The sequence below is a fragment of the Mobula birostris genome, chromosome 11 (genome assembly GCF_030028105.1).
Source record: "Mobula birostris isolate sMobBir1 chromosome 11, sMobBir1.hap1, whole genome shotgun sequence".
In the NCBI taxonomy this organism is placed as follows: Eukaryota; Metazoa; Chordata; class Chondrichthyes; order Myliobatiformes; family Myliobatidae; genus Mobula; species Mobula birostris.
The window spans coordinates 16,933,049-16,953,282 of NC_092380.1; the positions used below are offsets into that span (position 1 = coordinate 16,933,049).

The following is a 20,234-nucleotide window of genomic DNA, read 5'->3' on the forward strand; positions in this document are numbered from 1 at the left end:
CTGTGGTGCAACCAGACAGAAAGCTCTCCAACTTACATCTACAGAAACTTTTACAATAGATTATGAGGACACACAGTCCTCTTTTATTGTCATTTAGTAATGCATGCATTAAGAAATGATACAATGTTTTTTCAGAATGATATCACAGAAACACATGACAAACTGACTTAAAAACTAACAAAAACCACATAATTATAACATATAGTTACAACAATGCAAAGCAATACCGTAATTTGGTAAGAACTTTACATGGCATGGTAAAAAGTCTCAAAGTCTCTCGAAAGTCCCATCATCTCACGCAGACGGTGAACCTCCAGCGCCGCAAACTTGCCGATGCAGCATACTGGAAGCATCCAACCACAGTCCGACTCCGAGTCCGTCCGAAAAACTCCGAGCCTCCAACCAGCTCTCCGACACCGAGCACCGAGCACCATCTCTGCCGAGCGCTTCGACCCTGGCCCCGGCAACAGGCAAGGCCAAGGATTTGGGGCCTTCTCTCCGGAGATTCTCGATCGCACAGTAGCAGCAGCAGCGAAGCAGGCATTTTCAGAAGTTTCTCCAGGTGTTCCTTCGTGCTTCTCACGGCTGTCTCCATCAAATCCGGATTGTGCACGGCCCCCCAGTTAACACATACGTATTCATTCGGAATGGCCGCGTGCGCTGCGTCCAATTTGCAAGAGTCTTTGGTGATATACCAAATCTCTTCAGACTCCTAATGAAATAAGGCTGCTGGACATATGGGCTGAAGGGCCTGTTTCAGACTCCGTGTGTGACTCTATGATTCTATAAATTCAAAAAAATGAGATAGAACCATGGAACATTACAGCACAGAAACAGGCCTTTTGGCCCTTTTTGGCTGTGCCGAACCATTTTTCTGCCTAGTCCCACTGACCTGCACCTGGACCATATCCCTCCATACACCTCCCATCCATGTACCTGACCAAGTTTTTCTTAAATGTTAAAAGTGAGCCCGCATTTACCACTTCATCTGGCAGCTCATTCCACACTCCCACCACTCTCTGTGTGAAGAAACCTCCCCCCCCACCATGTTCCCTTTAAACTTTTCCCCCCTCACCCTTAACCCAGGTCCTCTGGTTTTTTTCTCCCCTTGCCTCAGTGGAAAAAGCCTGCTTGCATTCACTCTATCTCTACCCATCATAATTTTATATACCTCTATCAAATCTCCCCTCATTCTTCTACGCTCCAGGGAATAAAGTCCTAACCTATTCAACCTTTCTCTGTAACTGAGTTTCTCAAGTCCCAGCAACATCCTTGTAAACCTTCTCTGCACTCTTTCAACCTTGTTAATATCCTTCCTGTAATTTGGTGACCAAAACTACACACAATACTCCAAATTCGGCCTCATCAATGCCTTATACAACCTCACCATAACATTCCAGCTCTTATACTCAATACTTTGATTTATAAAGGCCAATGTACCAAAAGCTCTCTTTACGACCCTATCTACCTGTGACGCCACTTTTAGGGAATTTTATATCTGTATTCCCAGATCCCTCTGTTCTACTGCACTCTTCAGTGCCTTACCATTTACCTTGTATGCAAGAACTCTGAACCAAAAAACTTCAGCAATTTAAAATGAACAATCATTTATTAACTCAATAATACATGCACATCTGTAAACATATGAGAAAACACAATTACATGCCAAGCAATCAGCCCATGATCAAGATAGACAGGGTTCTTCTCTTTACTCCCACTCCCATTCCCATAATGTCCCACGCTGGGTTTTGTTTCCACACACCCACCCTCTTTGCCACCGTGCCCGAGGAACCAGTCTTCTCTTCGGTCTGCCCTCAGGCTGTTGAACTACAGGGCAGCACGTTGCAGCCATCTTGATAACGTCCACACAGACATACCCAGCAAGGATTTCTCCACCTTATTCCGTTTCGTTGGCAAACGCCAGAATCAGTAACTCACTAGATGCAGGGATCGCCACTGGACACAGGTCCGAGGAATTATTTAAAAGAGAAGAGGGAAAATTGAGGCATGAGGCAGTAGGCTACTGTGGACCACAAACCTGAACCATCAACAACCTCTCCCTGAGGAAGCTGCTCGACCCGCTGGGTGTTTCCAGCTTTCTGATTGTCTCACAATTATACCAAACATACACACACACAATGCTGGAGGAACTCAGCAGGCCAGGCAGCACCTATGGAAAAGAGTAAACACTGGATGGTTCGGGCCGAGACCCTTCCTCAGGACTGGAAAAGGAAGGGAAGAAGGTGGTGAGGGGAGGAAGAAGTACAAGGTGGCAGGTGATAGTGAAACTAGGAGAGGGGGAGGGGATTGAAGTAATGAGCTGGGAAGTTGAGTGGTAGATGAGATACAGGGCTCGAGAAGGGGGGATCTGATAGGAGAGGACAATATACAATGGAAGAAAGGGAAGGCGGAGGAGCACCGGGGGGGGGGGGGGGTGATGAGCATGTAAGAAGAGAAGGTGTGAGAGGGAAACAAGTTTTTTTTACTCCGAGAGCTAGGCTTCTGCAGCAGGGAAAGGGGAAATTTCCCTATGATATCCAGAACCCCCATTAAGGGTATGACAGGATGGTCAACAACCAAGACTCAAAAGATCAAGCTAGAGGGCAGGCCACCCCAGCACGATTTAGACCCCCATCCAGTCCACGTTGACAATCAACACTTTTACCCTGATCCTAGTTTAACCCCATTTGTATTCTCTCATTTCTCAGATTCTACCCCAGACACACACACACGCACACACACCCACACACACACCCCAGGGGAATTTTACAGAGGCCAATTAACCTACCAATTTGCATTATCTTTGGGATGTGGGGAGGGGGAGGGAAGCCATGGTGGCAGGGACAATGGAGGCATTTTTACATTGAGACCCGAATGCAGCCCTTGCTTGCCGCATGCACTTGGCAGCAGGAGTCAGTGGGTGGCCAGAGGTGGGGACTTTGTGCCAGATTGTCCACCCACCCCCCGAATTCTGAAACGTTCTCACTGTTGTGGCTGACAGCAACAAGCTTCATGTGGGCCACTGACTTGTAGTCAGGACACTGATGACCCACAGTGTGGCCAGTAGATTGTATTAATTATCAGAGAGAGAGAGAGAGATACAGTAGAGAAGCAGGCCCTTCAAATCTATGCCAACCATCTATATTACTAATATGCTAATTCTATGTTAATCCCAGTTTTCATTCTCATTACATCTAGTTACCAGCACTGACACACTAAGGACAATTTAGAGCGAGCAGCCTGCACGCTTTTGGGACGTGGGATGATACTGAAGCACCAGAGGAAACTCACAGACTGGAGATCAGGTCTCTAATGTTGTCAGGCAGCAGCTCTACTCGCTGTGCAATTGAGAATACTTTCTCATAACAGGTTATGATCTGGATTGTGCTGCCTGGAGGATTTATCAAAGATGATTCAACAGCAACTTCCAAATGAGAGTTAAATTATTTTTGTGGAAATATTGAAAGACTTACTGGAGAGTTGTTGTGAGGGGGCAAAACCTTGCAGGATTCTGAATATTAATACTAAATCACTCTCGGCTTTGTCTCCTCCAAGGCAAGCTGTATCCCATGAAGCCACAGGGACGAGCAGCAGTGGAAGACAGGTGGGCACAGCCCTCCATTGCTACAGTCATTATATTGGGTCCGCGCCAAGATTTAGCCTTTGAGATTAACATGCATTGTTGCAGTTACCTTATAAGGTAACTGGAGAATGCACCCTAACAGGTGTCTGCAACAAGTAATCTTTTGCTTAACTCTCAGCAGATCAGAAAGTTAGAGAGTGTTTGTTCTGCTATCTCACGGAGCTCATGACAGTGTAAACAATCACACTCTGAAGGTGAAGGCGTTCCCCACTGCCACGGGGCCCAGCTTGCAGTGGCTGGAGTCAGCTGATTCAAGTTTGGTTACTGGAAAACATTAACCAAACTTAGTGTGAGCTCTCTTGGTATAAACTCACAGCAACAGGGACTTGGGTTGAATCCTGATCAAAGTTCTTACTGACAGTTATTTCATTTCTTTTAAACAAACTGGAATTTGTAGTTTATTATCCTTGGATTAGCTTTAGGTTTACTTCCACTTAAAAATTCAGTGCGCACATGTTGTTGTCACTGGGCAAAAAATTGCACAGCGCAAGATTTTTTGCGCACTGTTGCCATTAGAGGGAACATTGGTAAAGGAGCATTAGTGAAAGGCCTTCGAGCGGAGAGCCGAAAATGAAAGTAATAGGGTGGGGCAGGGGGACTGGAGAGGAAGACGTACTAGACAGGAGAATGGCGTAGACATATCCTGTAAGGAACACTGCGCTAGTGAAGCACACCATGTGGCTGGGGGTGTCATCCAGCATCAGTTCCCTGACGTTTACCCAGTGACACAGCACAGAGCATCGTCCAGCACCATGTCAGGATGCAGCTCATCCTCCTTTTGTCACAAGATTCAACCTGCGATCACATTTACACCGTCTGCAGGCAGTGGGGAGGAAACGGGTGGACTTCCTTTTTGCAGAATCCAGCGAGACTTCATACCCTTACTGAGGATTGTACTGATTAAATGGAGTGTATAAGATCATAATGGAACAAAAGAAACAGTCTGACCTGACTGTGAATGACTTAAAGGCAATGAATCATACACGCAGAGCCTGGAACAATGTGAGCCACAGGAAAAGCGAGCAGACAAGGAAAACAGGGGGAAACAAATCCAAACATGTTGAAAACCACGAGGCCAGCAGAATCTGAGAATGTAAGGAAGGGCATGGTGCCTGTACTGGGAAAGGTGCCCAGTAGGTGATTGATTGCAGCCCAGGATTCCACTGTGCTGATAAGTTTGGAAACTAAGCCCAGGGTGAGGAAAAAAAGACCTCCATCTGCCCCCCGCCCCCAGGATGACAACGCTTTTTTGTAGGTTGGGTTGACAGAAATTACAGATCAGGGAGGGCTTCTGTCTGAATGAATCTCTCTCAAGTCTCTGTGATTTACACAGTTGCTGACTTTGCACGCAATACAAGGAGCATTCTGCCCAGTTTTTACTTGGAGTAGAGCTTCCGATTCTGTTGGTCACCCACACTCTCACCTTTGGGGATTATATATTTCAGTCCTTTGGCCTTTTGATTCATGCACACTGCAACATCTTCCCACTGCCTGTATACTGACTCTGGTTTTTTTTGGTCCAAAACACATTTATTCAGTTGCTTTTGCTGTCCTGCTACCCTTTCCTCTGACTGATGTGACTTCCCGAGGCCTTTTACACCCCGTTCTATTTGCCAAGTCTCCACTGATTCATTCCTGCCAGTAGATTATTTGGCATGTGGCTCAGAATTTACCCATGTCCACTAATGACAATAGCTCAGTTGCACCCTCTGCAGGAATCTCGTGGCATTACAGTTCTTTTTCTTTGGATGAGATACAGCGAAGGAGAGGTGGCAAGTCCAGGTCTGTCTGACTGCTCCTTTGCTCTGCATGTTGTTTACAAGCACCAGTCTGAGCTGAACTCAGCCACGGTTCCAGCAAGCCTGTCATACAAGGCCTCCAGTCACGAATAAAAACAAGCCCCAACTCAGAAACAAGAAATGACTTGCATTCATTTGTGCCTTCCAAAACCACATGAAGTACAGTCCCTGATGGAATGCAGAAAATACCGAACAGGCATGCCCACACAGAACTGCGATAATGCCCAAGTTCCTTTAGTGACTTTAGGTTAAAGCCAGATCGTCACTATACACCAACTAGCAACACTAACGGATCAGCCGTATGTCATGCAAGTCCTAGTTTAAAAAATTTTTTAATACCAGGAGTGACTTGAATACAAAAGTCTATCATGCAAACAAAAATCTATCACACCTACAATAAAAAACTTGTTTAAAAAATGTTTCAGGAAAGCCCCAGTGAGTAGCGAATCCAATAATGTAAAAACAGTCCCCCTGTTAAATGAGTAAATATTTTTTGGCTTGATAATTCATGTATAAATGTTACATTACATTGCATAAAATCTAAACAGGTCTAGCAAGCTGTCTAGGGAGAGTATAGTAGCTGGGTTGGGTTCTGCTGATGTCGCCAGACCTGCTGAGTGATTCCAGCATGATCTGCTTTTGCTTTGAAGTTCCCTTATTTGCAGCATAATGCTTTACTATATAGAAGTTTAGCTTTTAAGAGTAGATCTGTAAGGTACTGGAGAAACTGTGAGTGCACTTGGGCCTCACCTGGCTGAGGTACACTGGTGGATAGACCACTACGTCACAACTCCTCAGTACTTGCTCAGGTAATCACTGTGGCCAAGGGCTTCTCCCTCTGCTCGTTGGACAAGCTCTGGTGTGAGTGTTCCTCGACAGAGACGGTGTCGTGAGAAGGATAGTCCATTTCCTCAACCCTGTAAGTGTGCCGCACGTTCTAGTTGACCAGTAACCCTTGCATGTTTAAGTAACCATGGTGACAGCTGGGTGGCAGGTGCTGGCTGGTCAAAGCAAACTTGAAGCAGGATTCTGCAGGGAGAATGGAAACTCGTTGGAATGAAATGTTACCATACATTCTTATCCAAAAACTATCCATTCTTCAAATAAGAGACTTTCCCAGTGTTATCAAAGGGTTGTTTACGACCTCAAGATGCTCCATTTACAATAAATTGAGTACTTCTGAAGTGTAGCAAACATTAATTACAAGCTCTCAAAAGTTATGTAATTAATGGCATGGAAATTGGTTTTAATGATGTTGACTAATCAATAAATATTGGTCAGGGCATAGAGAGATCCTAATCTGTTGCTCAAAATTGTGCCCAAGGCTTTATTGATTTTAAATATCTCAACTCAAGGAAGTACCTCTACTCTTTCAGGACTGCACATAAAGAGTCAACTCTTTACCTGACAGAGGGGGAAGAGTTCCCTCTAGGTCATTGCTGACAGTCAACAAAGACACCACAGCTTAGCCACACAGTTTATCCTTAACCTGTGTGGAATTGGCAAACCTCAGAACAGCTTGATTGCTAGAGTGGAGGAAACTGGAAAACGGCAAACGAGTGCTCGGTTGTACCAGATTCTGCCAATCAAGTGCACACTAAACAACTTGCTCTACCACTACTGCACAGGTCTGTTGCAATGAACCTTCTTCACCTGTTCCTTTATATCACAATGGGTATGGGCCAAATCTGAAGTGGACAGGAAAAACCTCAGCAAAGACATGACTGACAGAATGGCCTCCCCCAGTATTGTAGGCTTCTATACCACCAGCAGATCCTGCCAGGCAGTCTCTTTACAGCTGTCACCAGATGCATTCTCAACATCCTCAATCCACAGAAACATTTAACCCTCAACCCAGTCTCTGAAGATGTTGCTAACTGCAAGCTGATGGAAGAAAAATCATGAAAGCTGCAAACTGCACAGCTTACTACCCAATCTGACCTGGGCCCAGAGTCCATAAGACATAGAAACAGAATTAGGACATTCAACCCAGTGAGCCCGTTCCACCATTTGATCACGGCTGATTGACTTTCTCTCTCAACCCCTTTCTCCTGCCTTCTCCTTGTAACCTTTGACACTTTTACTAATCAAGAACTAATCAACCACTCCTTTAAGTATACCCAATGACGACCTCCACAGCCATCAGTGGCAATAAATCCCACACTCTATGACTAAAGAAATTTCTCCTCATCTCTGTTGTAAAAGAGCGTCCTTATGTTCTGCGGTTGTGCCCTCTGGTCCTAGACCCTCCCAATGCAGGGGGTTCCACAGACTGCTTGCTTAATGGTAATTGGTCCATGGCATAAACAAGGTTGGGAACCCCTGCACTTTTGGAAACTAATCAGGGTAAGCAACAGTGAGCAGGGGAATAAATTGTACAGCATTATGGTTCTGATGCAGATTAGATACTGGCACATCTGGACTGGTAAATGAGAACCAGCTGAGAGACTGGCAACTGAGACTGCGTCCAAGGCACAGCGAATAAAGATGTGACTGCGAACCACGTGGCCAAAGTCAAGATCCCTGGAACAGCATGGAACTCCATGAAGCAATGTGACCCATCCACCCTAACAACCACCCCACCCTGCGACCCCCCCCCCCCCCACAAACCTCACAAGCTCTGCTACAGGGGCATTGTCCTGCCAACTTACCTCAGCTCTGTCGACCAGACAATGAACTTCGTAGTCTAGCCCATTTGACTACCCTGCAGCCCAGGTTCTATGCTGATAGCTCACCTGAGAAGGTGCAGGATGGTAGCAGGAGGTAGAGGACAGCTGGAGTCAAGGACACAAAGACTCCTGGCTGTGATGGCGCATCATCCCATCCAGTGTTTCCTTATTGCTACAGATTCCGAGAGTGCATGCATTCACAGAAACAGGAACCATCCCCAGCCTGGGGCAAACACCTGGAGTTAAAGGAAATGCCTTTGTTCCAAAAGGATGTCACACCTGCAAAGAAGTTTCTGAGGTCAGTGCCCAGGCAGGTCTCCAGGAAGCGTCGCAGGGGCAGAATGTGAGCTTTGGCAGCTGTCCAGTCTGTCAGGAAGTCTTCTACAATGTGATGGATGTGGCTCGGCCGTGGCAGCGGCCAGAACTTCGGTCTTTGCATCATCTCTGTCTCTGGAAGTGAACAAAAAAAAAGACAAGCTGCATCTACTCTGCCCGTTTAGAATCTGCTCCCACTGCATGATCGCACTATCAGCCATGTTCCTGGGTTACTGCATGGCCATAGACCACACTGAGGGCTCTCCGAACACAGACTGGCAGCACTTCCGGCACGTGGGCAGACTGCATATGCCGCGCGAGACTCTATACCTGGGACCTCCAGCTCATTGCACCCAGAACTCCCTGTTATTTATATACTGTAAATCATTTGTACATGAATGCACGAGACATGGTTGATATGCTCGCTGATAATGCTAAACTAGGGGGCATCGTAGACAGTTAAGAAGGCTATCAAAAAATTATAAGGGAGATCTTGATCAACTAGCTGGGCAAGTGGGTCAAGAATCAGCAAATGACTATCAATCCAGTTAAGTACAAGGAATTGGACTTTGGGAAGTCAAACCAGGATAGGATTTACATAGAGAATGGCAGGGCCCTGGCAGTGTTGTGTAACAGAGGGACTAAAGAATACAGGTACACAGTTTGCTGAAAATGGTGGTGAAGGAAGCTTTTGACACACTGGCCTTCAACAGTCAGTGCACTGAGTACTGGCGTTGGGATGTTACGCTGCAGACATTTTGTGAAGCCACATTTGGAGTAGTGTGTTTAGTTTTAGCCACCTTGTTCTTTCAACACAAAATTGGAAAGATACAGGAGTAAAGGAGATTCACAGGAACATTGCCAGGGCTCAAGAGCCTGAGTTGTTAGGGAGAGGCTGGGCAGACTAGGACTTTATTCCTTGGAACGTAGGAGATTGAGAGGTGACCTTATAGAGGTGTATAGAATCAGGAGGGACATGGGGGGGTGAAAGCACACAGATTTTTACCAGGAAAAGGGAATCAAAGACTAGAGGACAGGGGTTCTAGAGACAAGGGAAACATTTTAAAGGGACCTGAGGAGCAAATTGTTCATGCAGCGTGTAGTGCGTATATGGAATGAATTGCCAGAGAAAGGTAGTTGGGGTGGGTACAATAATGGACGTTTAAAAGACATTTGATTAAGTATATGGATAGCAATGGTATAGAGGTATATGAGCCAAATGGAGGAAAATGGGACTCACTTTTGTGAGCACCTTAGTTAGTATGGATGTGTTGGACTGAAGGGCCTGTTTCTGTGCTAAATGACCTGTCCAGGGTAAACATGTTGGCTTTCACCATCAGTTCTAATGCCATGAAGAACAAGACAAGATCCAGATGACCTCTTGAAACTTGAACATTCTCAAAGATTCACGAAGTCATACTGCACAGATCAGGCACCTGGGACCCACCACATTTATGTCAATCATTAAGTACTAATCCCACTGACCACACTTGCTCCATATTCTGCTGTCTTTACAATTCAAGTGCTTGTCCAGATGCTTAAACATTTTAATGGTCCCTGCTTCCAACTCCCCCTCAGGCAATGTGTTTCCAGATTGAAACCACCCTTTGGGTGAAAAACTTCTTTCCCTCCGGTCTTAGGCATCCCAGTGCTATTGGAAAAGAATTCAAACTACGTGCTCTATCTTTGTTCTTATAATTTTGTACACCTCTACCAGGTCCTTCCTCAGCCTTCTTTGCTCCTAGGAAAACAAATCTAGCCTATTCCATCTCTTCAAGTAACTGAAGCATTCAATCCCAGGCAATATCCTGGAGCTCCAGTCAATCACATACTGTGCTGTCTGGAACCACAGCTGTAGTTCTCTTGCTAAAGTTGACACACCTATTGTATCAACATGAGAGCCAGCAAACAGGCCATGGCATTCAGGGGTCTTTGAAGAAGCAAAAGGGGGTGGAAAGAATGAAATACTGACCTGTTGGGAGGCATTTGTAGAAGTAGATGACAGGATGGAGGAAGTTCGAGAGCCATGCATCCTTTGGCTCTCCCACTGAACGGCTAGGATGGAAAACATCTGCCTCTGGTTTGGAGAAGTTGCTCCCATATTCCAAATTAATAACGAACAATCCGTTTTCAACATTCTTCCCAGTGTTTTCCCAAAGATACGGAAGTACTCCAATTGGATACTCTTCCAAATATTCAAACTCGGTGGCATTCCTAAATATTCCAAAGCAGGAGTAACATTAACAGCCAGTGAGCACAGAAAACTCCCCCTCGAGGCTGATATATATTAGGATTTTCACTTCTTTCTTGAAGACAGTGATCATATCGAGCAACTGTGCGCAGAGCCCCTTGAACTTACCCCAGTGACCCTTCCCATCCATACAGCTTGACTGGAGTTACACCTCAACCCAGCCTCATCTTCAATAATCTCCACTAACACACAACTTCCAGTTGCTGTGCACTGATAACAATTGGGCGATCCAAGACCCTTGCCAGAAAACTTTTTTAAAAAATGCTTTCAAACCCACTTCCTTCTTACAAGCATGTTCCCCACCCCACCAGCTCTCGACTCGATTCTAGACATTCTTGCTATAGAGGGAGTACGAAGAAGGTTCACCAGATTGATTCCTGGGATGGCAGGACTTTCATATGAAGAAAGACTGGATTGATTAGGCTTATACTCACTGGAATTTAGAAGATTGAGGGGGGATCTTATTGAAATGTATAAAATTCTAAAGGGATTGGACAGGCTAGATGCAGGAAGATTGTTCCCGATCTTGGGGAAGTCCAGAATGAGGGGTCACAGTTTAAGGATAAAGGGGAAGCTTTTTAGGACCGAGATGAGGAAAAACTTCTTCACACAGAGTGGTGAATCTGTGGAATTCTCTGCCACTGGAAACAGTTGAGGCCAGTTCATTGGCTATATTTAAGAGGGAGTTAGATATGGCCCTTGTGGCTAAAGGAATCAGGGGGTATGGAGAGAAGGCAGGTACAGGGTTCTGAGTTGGATGATCAGCCATGATCATACTGAATGGCGGTGCAGGCTCGAAGGGCCGAATGGCCTACCTCTGTACCTATTTTCTATGTTTCTATTTGTAAGGGGGTTTCGTCTTTTATGTTACTGCGGAGGCTAATTAAAATGGCTTCTTTGTTATGTTATACTCGGGAATGGTTCTTTGTTATGTTAAACGTTGAGAAAGCTTTGTGCCAGCAGCTTGTTGTGGGTTAGAGGGTGATAAAAGGATGTTACGAACCAATTGGGATAGTTGTTATGACTTTGGTGTATCTGGAAGATTTGTATGCGTGGGGTTTTGAGGGAGAAGGCGGGAGAGAGAGACAGAGAATGGACCCGGTGCTGTGAGTCCACTAACGGGGTTGGACCCTGAGCCGGGTGTTCGGCGAGGAGGGGAGATGGAGATGGACTCGTGTGGAGCGTCTGGTCGACCACCGTTGTTAGTCCCAGGCGGCCGGTCGAGGTGGTCCAAGGGGTCGCAGGGTGAAGAAGAAGGGTCCCGAGCTCCAACTGTTTTGTGCATGAAGAGATTGAACTTTGATAAGTGTGGCGCCTTTTATTTTCCTTTTATATTTTATTCTCTATTAATTATATAGATCCAGTAATACCTATAAACTGTAAATCATCTAATCGTATCTGGTGTATTGTCTGTTATTTGGGCGGGGTGGGGTACCTCACACAGCATCCAAACAAACTATTACCCAGTTTGGTGGGGCTGAGGGCTGTTTCTCTAGACGACAGCGAGCCGAGCGACCCTGAGGGTGGCCAGGGGGGCTACATATTTTAAACATCATTCAGGGTAGATAAGCCAAGCACGTCGACGTATACCCAGCAACTGGTGTCACTGTTCCTTTTTGGTTCTTTTGGGAAAGACTTGATTATTCTCTAGGAAGGGCTGTGATTGTAGAGAGACCATGGATGGATAAAGGCCTGTGCCACGTTATTAGGGGGCAAGATAACAAGTCCTGGAATGGGTTTGAAGAAGCACATGCCACAATGAGAGCACAAGTTGGAAATTTCTACAAATGTTAATCACTGGCTGTGCTCAAGAGGTTGCAAATCCATGGGGACCAAACTGCAACACTTTCCTGCACTCTATTCTGTGGGGACTCTGTTAACCAGAATAGCCCAGATTAGATCTGTGGGGTATTAACCCAGATAACATTGAACAACATACACACATTTGAACAAAACAGGCAACGAGTTCTTCATGACTCATGTAGTAACAGCCCCAAGAAACAAAGTGACATTGGTACTTTATTTCCCCAAACAGTGCGGATTTGCCAGTCTCAACCAGTCCACAGTCCTGCCTTCACTAACGTGGGTTAGGAAGGAGAAGGCAAGTTTACACCCCCATTGCTGAGGATCACTAATGCTCAGGACAGAATCAGGACAAGAACAAGACTGAGTCTCCTGGGATGCATTATCTGAGTTCACCCCTTAAATGGTGCATGGCCATCGAGCCAACAACAGCATTAGAATTGTATGCTGAGGAAACTGCATAGGACATGAGGTCCAAATAAAATTAACTGCAGCTTCTCTGAGGTTATTCTACATTATGCCTCATCATAAGCGGACAAGAGCAGAGCTTTGAAGGTTACTCTTTAATCCAATCAATCGATCATGTTGGTTTGCAATTGACTGGTTTTCCTTCAGCTAATTTCATGCTATTTTTCCAGGGTTACCAGCCTCAAAGCAGCTGCAAAGTGAAGAGACTAGGTTCACTCAAAGCTTGGCTTCAGCAGATCTTCCCAAAGATCGGTCTTTGCAAACCCAGTTTCAGAGGCACAATCAGCTACTGTACATTAACACTTGGTGCAGACTGAAAAGGTTCAAAGGTTCATTTATTATCTAAGTATGCAACCATGTACAACGCTGAGACCCATCTTCACCAGATAGCCACGAGGCAGGGAAAACCATGGATGTAGTTCACAGAGAAACATCAAACCCACTCCTCCCCACACAAAAAAGAACGGCAACCCCTTCACCCACACAAAATGCAACAGGAACACTGACACCCCCCAAATCCCCCCTTTGCACAAAAAGACTAGCAAAACAGAACAAGAACATCAACCCCAAACCCCCCTCCCCCCACACTGCTATGCTGCTGAATCTCATTACATTAAAGGTCCTGGGGCAATAATTATATGGTGTTCTATTTAAATATTCAGAGCTGCAGCACAACATCCTCAGGGTCTAAAGTATGTTCATATTGAAGGTGAGCCTCACTCTGGAAGACAATGAGTTCTGCAGACACAAGGGTCCATAAAGGACAGGACAGAGACCTTAAGACCCTGTGGGGAAGGAGCACAACCTAGGTTCCTTCTGGCATCTCACATGGAAAGGCTGAGTCAGGTGGGGAACTTCTCAAATGTTGAAATGGTGGATCACCCAAGGGAGCCATATGAGTGGCAACACTACTAATTACATTTAAAAATTGTTAACACTACTGAACGCAAAGACCATGAATGTAAAATATTTGCACTGATCTTTTTTTTATACACTGTATATTATGAATAAATGTTATTTTTGGGAAAAAAAAGGCAGTCTCTGGTAGAACCAGGAAATCCAGGAGAAGAGAACTGGATCCTACAGACAAAAAAAAACAATGCTTAGTTTAAGGAGCTGCGTTCTACAGGGTCAGGCCCTGCTGAAGTCAGGGTTCCATCCCAAAGTTTTAATCAGGAACTTGTGCTGGAAAATTCATGGGGTAGACAGAACACTGAGATTTGGGGTTAGATTTGTCTATAAGAAACACAACTGTATCGCATCATCACCCATATGTACACATATAAAATTATGAAAGGGATAGATAAGATAGAGGCAGGAAAGTTGTTTCCACTGGTAGGTAAGACTAGAACTGGGGACATGGTCTCAATATTCAGGGGAGGAAGCTTAGGACGGAGATGAGAAGGAACTGCTTTTCCCAAAAAGTGGTGAATCTGGAGGAGGTTGCTGCTGACCGCACCACGTGGCGACAGGTGTGTAGGGACGGGGTTCGTATTCTGGAGATGGAAAGAGCAACCAGGAGACAGCAGAAGACAGCCAGGAGAAATGCAGCCATGGTTGCCACCACTACATATACATGTCCCACCTGCAATAGAGCTTGTGGGTCCAGGATAGGACTGTATAGTCATCAAAGATCTCACCGTTAAAGGAATGGACGTCATCATCAGATTTCGGTGGACAACCAAAGAGAGAAGAGAAGAGGTGAATCTGTGGAATTCTCTGCCCAATGAAGCAGTGGAGGCTACCTCAGTAAATATATTTAAGAAAAGGTTGGATAGATTTTTGCACAGCAGGGGAATTAAAGGTATGAGGAAAAGGCAGGTAGTTGGAGATGAGTCCATGGTCAGATCAGCCATGATCTTATTGAATGCAGGCTCAATGGGCCAGATGGTCTACTCCTGTTCCTTATGTTATTACGTTCTTATGTACACTGGACGATGTGATCTTAACTATAGAGATGGGAGCTTTTATTCAACAATGAGGATGAGAGGTCACTAATACTGAACCCTTCTAATTAGTGACATTAAAGTGGCAGTTTACTCACTTTTGCAGCAGCACAATGTCAGCAAGGACACTGAACATTTGGTAAGTACCAGAGGCCTCATTGATGCGCCTGATGATGGCATTAGTCAGCTGGGTGATGGGCTGGACAGTAGATGGCCAGTTGACACCGTGGTATCGATACTCCATCAGACGGTGGACTACACGAGCTGGTGGAAGCGACCAAAAAGCACAAGTTTTTTACAAGCATAACCCACAAGTGGCAGCCAAGCTTCATGCGTGATCAGGCATGTTCAAAATATTTTTTTAAATGTTGAAGAGAATGATATTGGCAGCTATGACAAATCTGACTTTGATTTGGTGAGGGCATCCATTCAAACTCAGTCATGGATCACGCTGCATGTGCCAGAGTATCCGATGTCGTAATGTAAGAACTTGCAATTATTGACCAACTTTCACAAGTTATGGAGTCGCAGAATCATAGAAAACTACAGAACAGAACCAGGCCCTTCTGTCCATCTAGTACATGCCAAACCACTTAAACAGCCTACTACCGTTACCTGCACCGGAACCATAGCCCTCCACCCATGTACTTATCCAAACTTCCTGAAATTAAGCTTGCAAACACCACTTGTGCTGGCAGCTTGTTCCACATGTTCACGATCCTCAGAGTGAAGTTTCCCTTTACATTCCCCTTAAACTTTTCACCTCTCACCCTTAACCCACGACTTCCGGTTGCAGTCCCACCCAATATCAGTGGAAAAAGCCTGCTTGCATTTACCCTATCTATACCCCCCATAATTTAGTATACTTCTCTCAATCTTCTATGTTCCAAGGAATAAAGTTCTAACCTATTCAACCTTTCCTTATAACTCAGGTCCTCCAGACCCAGCAACATCCTTGTTAATTTTTTCTGCACTCTTTTGACCTTATTTACATCTTTCCTGCACATAGGAGACCAAAACTGCACACAATACTCTTAATGTCTTATACAACTTCAACATAACATCCCACCTCCTATACTCAAAGCTTTGATTTATGAAAGCCAATGTGCCAAAAGCATTTTTTTATGACCCTATCTACCTGTGACACCATTTTTAATTAATTATGGCCCTGTATCCCCAGATCCCTTTGTTCTACCACACCCCTCAGTAAGACCTATCTTCACTGGTCCTACCAAAGCGCAACACTTCGCACTTGTCTGCATTAAATTCCATCTGCCATTTTTCAGCCCATTTTTCCAGCTCGTGGTGATCCACTGCAAGCCATGATAGCTTTCCTTGCCATCTGCTATACCCCCAGTCTTAGTGTCATCTGCAAATTTGCTGATCCAGTTCCAGCTCTTGTTTCAAAGAAACTGAAGAAGCTGCAAAGCAGGTCATATCCTCTAACTAGAGCAGAATTATAGAGCAATTGCAAATTGCTTTGCTGCCCATTAACAGAACTACCCTTCCCAAGCCCAATCTGTCACCCTCCGGAGAAAACTGGTACCAAATTACTCCATGGTCTCCTCGGCCTAGGAAGATAACTAATTGCTTGAGCAGCCTGGCATGAACTGAAAGACCTTGGAGAATTCTGGTTCTCAGCACTCATATCCAATGCAGCGTAACCAAAAGTCAAGGAATAGATACGTCATCCAGGACAGCTTATACACGTGACTCTTACTTTAAAGGGTATATGTAATCAGCCCAAGGTCTTGTCTCCGCTGGACAGGGAAGTATTCTTTGTTTTATGTTTCTCACTGATCTGATGTAACATCAGACCTTGGCCAAGATGTCAAAAAGCTATTAGTGGAGAAGATAAATTGTCCTCATCTTTCCTGTCTGTTTCAGACCAGTAGGCCATTTGATTATTATGAGTCACTTTTCCACTTCGTTTACTCAATGTTACAGGTCATCTCCTTATAAAGTGAAACCAAATCCACCTGATGGGAGTTGCTCGAAAGTCATTTCCTGTACACAAGTGTAAAGGAGAACGAGATTGTTGCTCCGAATCTGACGCAACACACAAAAGATAAAAAACAATAAATATAAATACATACATACATAGATTGATCGGACGTCCATAAAGTGATGTTATGCTGCATGTAAGCCGACTGACAGAAAATAGTAAAAGTAGTGGAGGAGTTAGTGGGTGGAGGTATTGATCAGCCTTACTGCTGGAGAAAGTAACTGTTTTTGAGTCTGGTGGTCCTGGTATGGATGCTACGTAGCCTCCTCCCTGATGGGAGTGGGACAAACAGTCCATGAGCAGGTTGGGTGGGGTCGTTCATGATCTTCCTGGCCCTCTTCTGGCACCTTTCTGTCCATATGCCCTTGACTTCGGGTGGGCTGGTGCTGGTGGTGCGTTGGGCAGTTTTAACTACCTGCTGCAGAGTCTTTCCATCTGCTGCAGTGCAGCTTCTGTACCAAGCAGTACTGCAGCTTGTCAGGAAGCTCTCCACCGTGCACTCGTAGAATGAAGTGACTATGGATGTGCAAAGTCCAGCTCTTTTCAGACTCTGCAGAAAGTAGAGGCATTGGTGAGCTTTCCTGACTGTATAGGTTGTGTTCTGGGACCATGCGAGGTTGTGTGTGATTTGCACTCCCAGCAGTTTGGAACTGCTTGCTGTCTCCACTGCTGTGCCGCTGATGTAAAGGGAGGTGTGAGTGGTATGAGTTGAAAACATCTCATTTGTCTTTTGACATGAAGGAAGAGGCTATTTGCCTGGCACCAGACGTCTGTCATCTCCTCTCTGTAGACCACCTAATTGTTGGCGATGAGCCCCAGCACTGTCGTGTCATCAGCAAACTTGGCGCTGTGATTGCTCTGGTGTTTGGCCCTGCAGTCACGGGTGGGCAGAGTGTACAACAATGGGCTCAGCCACAGCTCTGGAGGTTGGGGGGGGGGCCTTGTTGAGGATGTTGGGGAGGGAGGAGCAGTTGTGGATCCTGACTATCCGAGGTGTATTCGTTAGGAAGTCCAACACCAATTTGCACAATGGTGTCTTTAGAACGAGGAATAGGAGTTTGTTCACTAAGGTATGCGGGACAATTTAGTAGGGTGTGCATCTCTGTGTTCAGCCAGTACTTTTGGTTGGGCCAAGAGATGATCACTTGTGAGGTACCAACATTGTCTACACATTTACTGTAGTCGACGACAGATGAGGCATAGTCCTTGAGGTCTGAAACTTCTCCATTTGTCGGAGCTTCCTTGAACATTTGCTAGTTGGTCTGTTCAAAACAGTCCTGGAGTACAAAGAGTGGCTCTTTAGGGCATGCAGTGATGGTCCTCTTGACTGGTTTCTCCAATTTCAGCAGTAGTTGGTATGCTGAATTAACATTGTGGAGATGTGGTCAGAGAGGCCAAGATGAAGGTGTGGAATGGCTTTATAAGTACTGCGTCTGTTTGTATGAACCTTATCAAGTCTGTTTGCTCCCCTAGTGGACATGGTGATGTGTTGGTGGAATTTGGGTAAAATGTCCTGCAGGTTAACATGATTGGAGTCTCCTGCTATTATGAAGAGACTATCCAAATGTTTGTTTTATAGAGAGCTGATGATACTGTAAAGCTCTCCCTGTGGGACCTTGGCATTCACACTCAGGGGAATGGAGACAACAGTGATGAACATAACAATAAACTCCCTGAGCAGGTATGTAGCTGGAACTTAATTTTAAGATACTCAATTTCCCCAGACCAGTGACTAAGTACAGACGAATTAGTGTACTTTGTTAATGTGCACTCAGATTTCCACCTCCTTTTGATTTGGCCAACAGGGACTCCCTGTCTGAGGAGAACAGAGTCATCACATCCCGTCAAAACAATGAGTCAGGCATGTTCTTGTTTAGCCATGTTTCAGTGAAAACTAGAATGCAGAAGTTTCTCATCTCTTTCTGTGTGTTCATTCTCAGTGATTCCATTTTATTATCTAGTGAGTGGACACTGGCCAGGAAAAGTGATGGTACTGATGGTCTGGTTGGGTCAGTCTAGCTAGCCCCTAGTTCTCTTGCCATGTTTCTGCCTCCCTACCATTTCTTTGGCTGAGCTGCTGCACATAAGTCATTCAAAATCTTAACAGTAGGTTACCAAACATGGAAGAGCACTGAGTGAACAGAACACAATGCAAGTTAGGATTAGCTTGCATCATGTTAGGACTAGCAGAGCTTCAAAGGAGCCGAATATACCAAGCGTGCAAGGTGGCAGATTGGCCCAGACCGCAGCCCGTCAACTTCAGGTTCATTTCATGATCAACAGGACAGTTTCTGAAGTAAGAACAGCTGTAATAACTGCAGGAGGAATTGCAGCATTAATACACTTCAGCAGAAGAGTTAACCCACAGGTTCAATGCTATTCAACAGAAAACCCTCCAGCCAACCTGAAAAAATCTCACAGCTAGATCAGATTAAGTTTTTTTTGAGTGCAGTGGGTGTTACAACACAACACAAACATAGATGATTTATATCAAGCAGGATTGTAAGTTAGTGAGTTATGTCTCCACATACTATTGACCTTCATTAGAAAAGTATCTTGGACTTGCACCAAGCTTTACTACAGTTAGGAGATCACTGCACGAACACCAGTCTTACGGACAGGCTCAGTAGAACCTTTAATATTAGAATCAGAAAAGGACCCATGGAAGTTATGGGCAGTCTACCCTAAATCTTGTTATTACTCATGTTGAAAATGGTAAACTGCAGATGCTGTAAATCCAAAATGCTAGAAATGCTCAGCATTAACCTCAAATGTTAACTTTGTTTCTCTTTCCACAGATGTTGCCTGACCTGTTGGGTATTTTCATTCCTTAAATACAAGAGATTCTGCAGTTGCTGGAAATCTCGAGCAACACATACAAAATGCTGGCTGGACTGGCAAGTCAGGCAGCATCTATGGAGGGAAATGAGGAGTTGATGTTTGGGCTGAGATTCACCAGGACTGAAAAGGAAGGGGACAGACGCCAGAATAAAGTGGGGGGAGGGGCAGGTGTACAAGCTGGCAGGTGATAGGTGAGAGCAGGTGAGGGGGAAGATTGGTGGTTGGGGGAGTAGAGATAATGCAAGAAGTTAGGAGCAGATGGATGGGAGATCTAATGGCTGAAGAAGGGATCTTATAGGAAAGGGCAGTGGACCATGAAAGAAAAGGAGCCAGAGGGAAGTGATGGACAGGTGAGGGTAACCGGAGTGGGGAATGGAAAATAGAGATAAGAGGGAAGTAATTGCTGGAAGGTAGAGAAATTGATACTCATGTCACCAGGTTGGAGGCTACCCAGAAGGAATATGAGATGTATTTGCCTTCCTCACCACTGACTC

General features: G+C 45.2%; 1 protein-coding gene across 2 annotated transcripts in view; it reads right to left on the reverse strand.

Moving 5' to 3' along the window:
- Window positions 1-1,462: 1,462 nt before the first annotated feature.
- foxred2 (FAD-dependent oxidoreductase domain containing 2) overlaps window positions 1,463-20,234 on the reverse strand; it is a 50,859-nt gene continuing 32,087 nt past the window's right edge. The window contains exons 6-9 of one of the 2 annotated variants that reach the window (XM_072271766.1): window positions 14,993-15,158; window positions 10,399-10,640; window positions 8,391-8,561; window positions 1,463-6,471 (exon numbers count right to left, since the gene is read on the reverse strand). In XM_072271766.1, coding sequence (XP_072127867.1) covers window positions 6,380-6,471; window positions 8,391-8,561; window positions 10,399-10,640; window positions 14,993-15,158 — 671 coding nt within the window. In that variant the 3' untranslated portion in view covers window positions 1,463-6,379. Of the gene's footprint in view, window positions 6,472-8,177; window positions 8,562-10,398; window positions 10,641-14,992; window positions 15,159-20,234 lie in introns of both variants that reach the window. The other variant, XR_011887716.1, reaches the window with a different exon arrangement.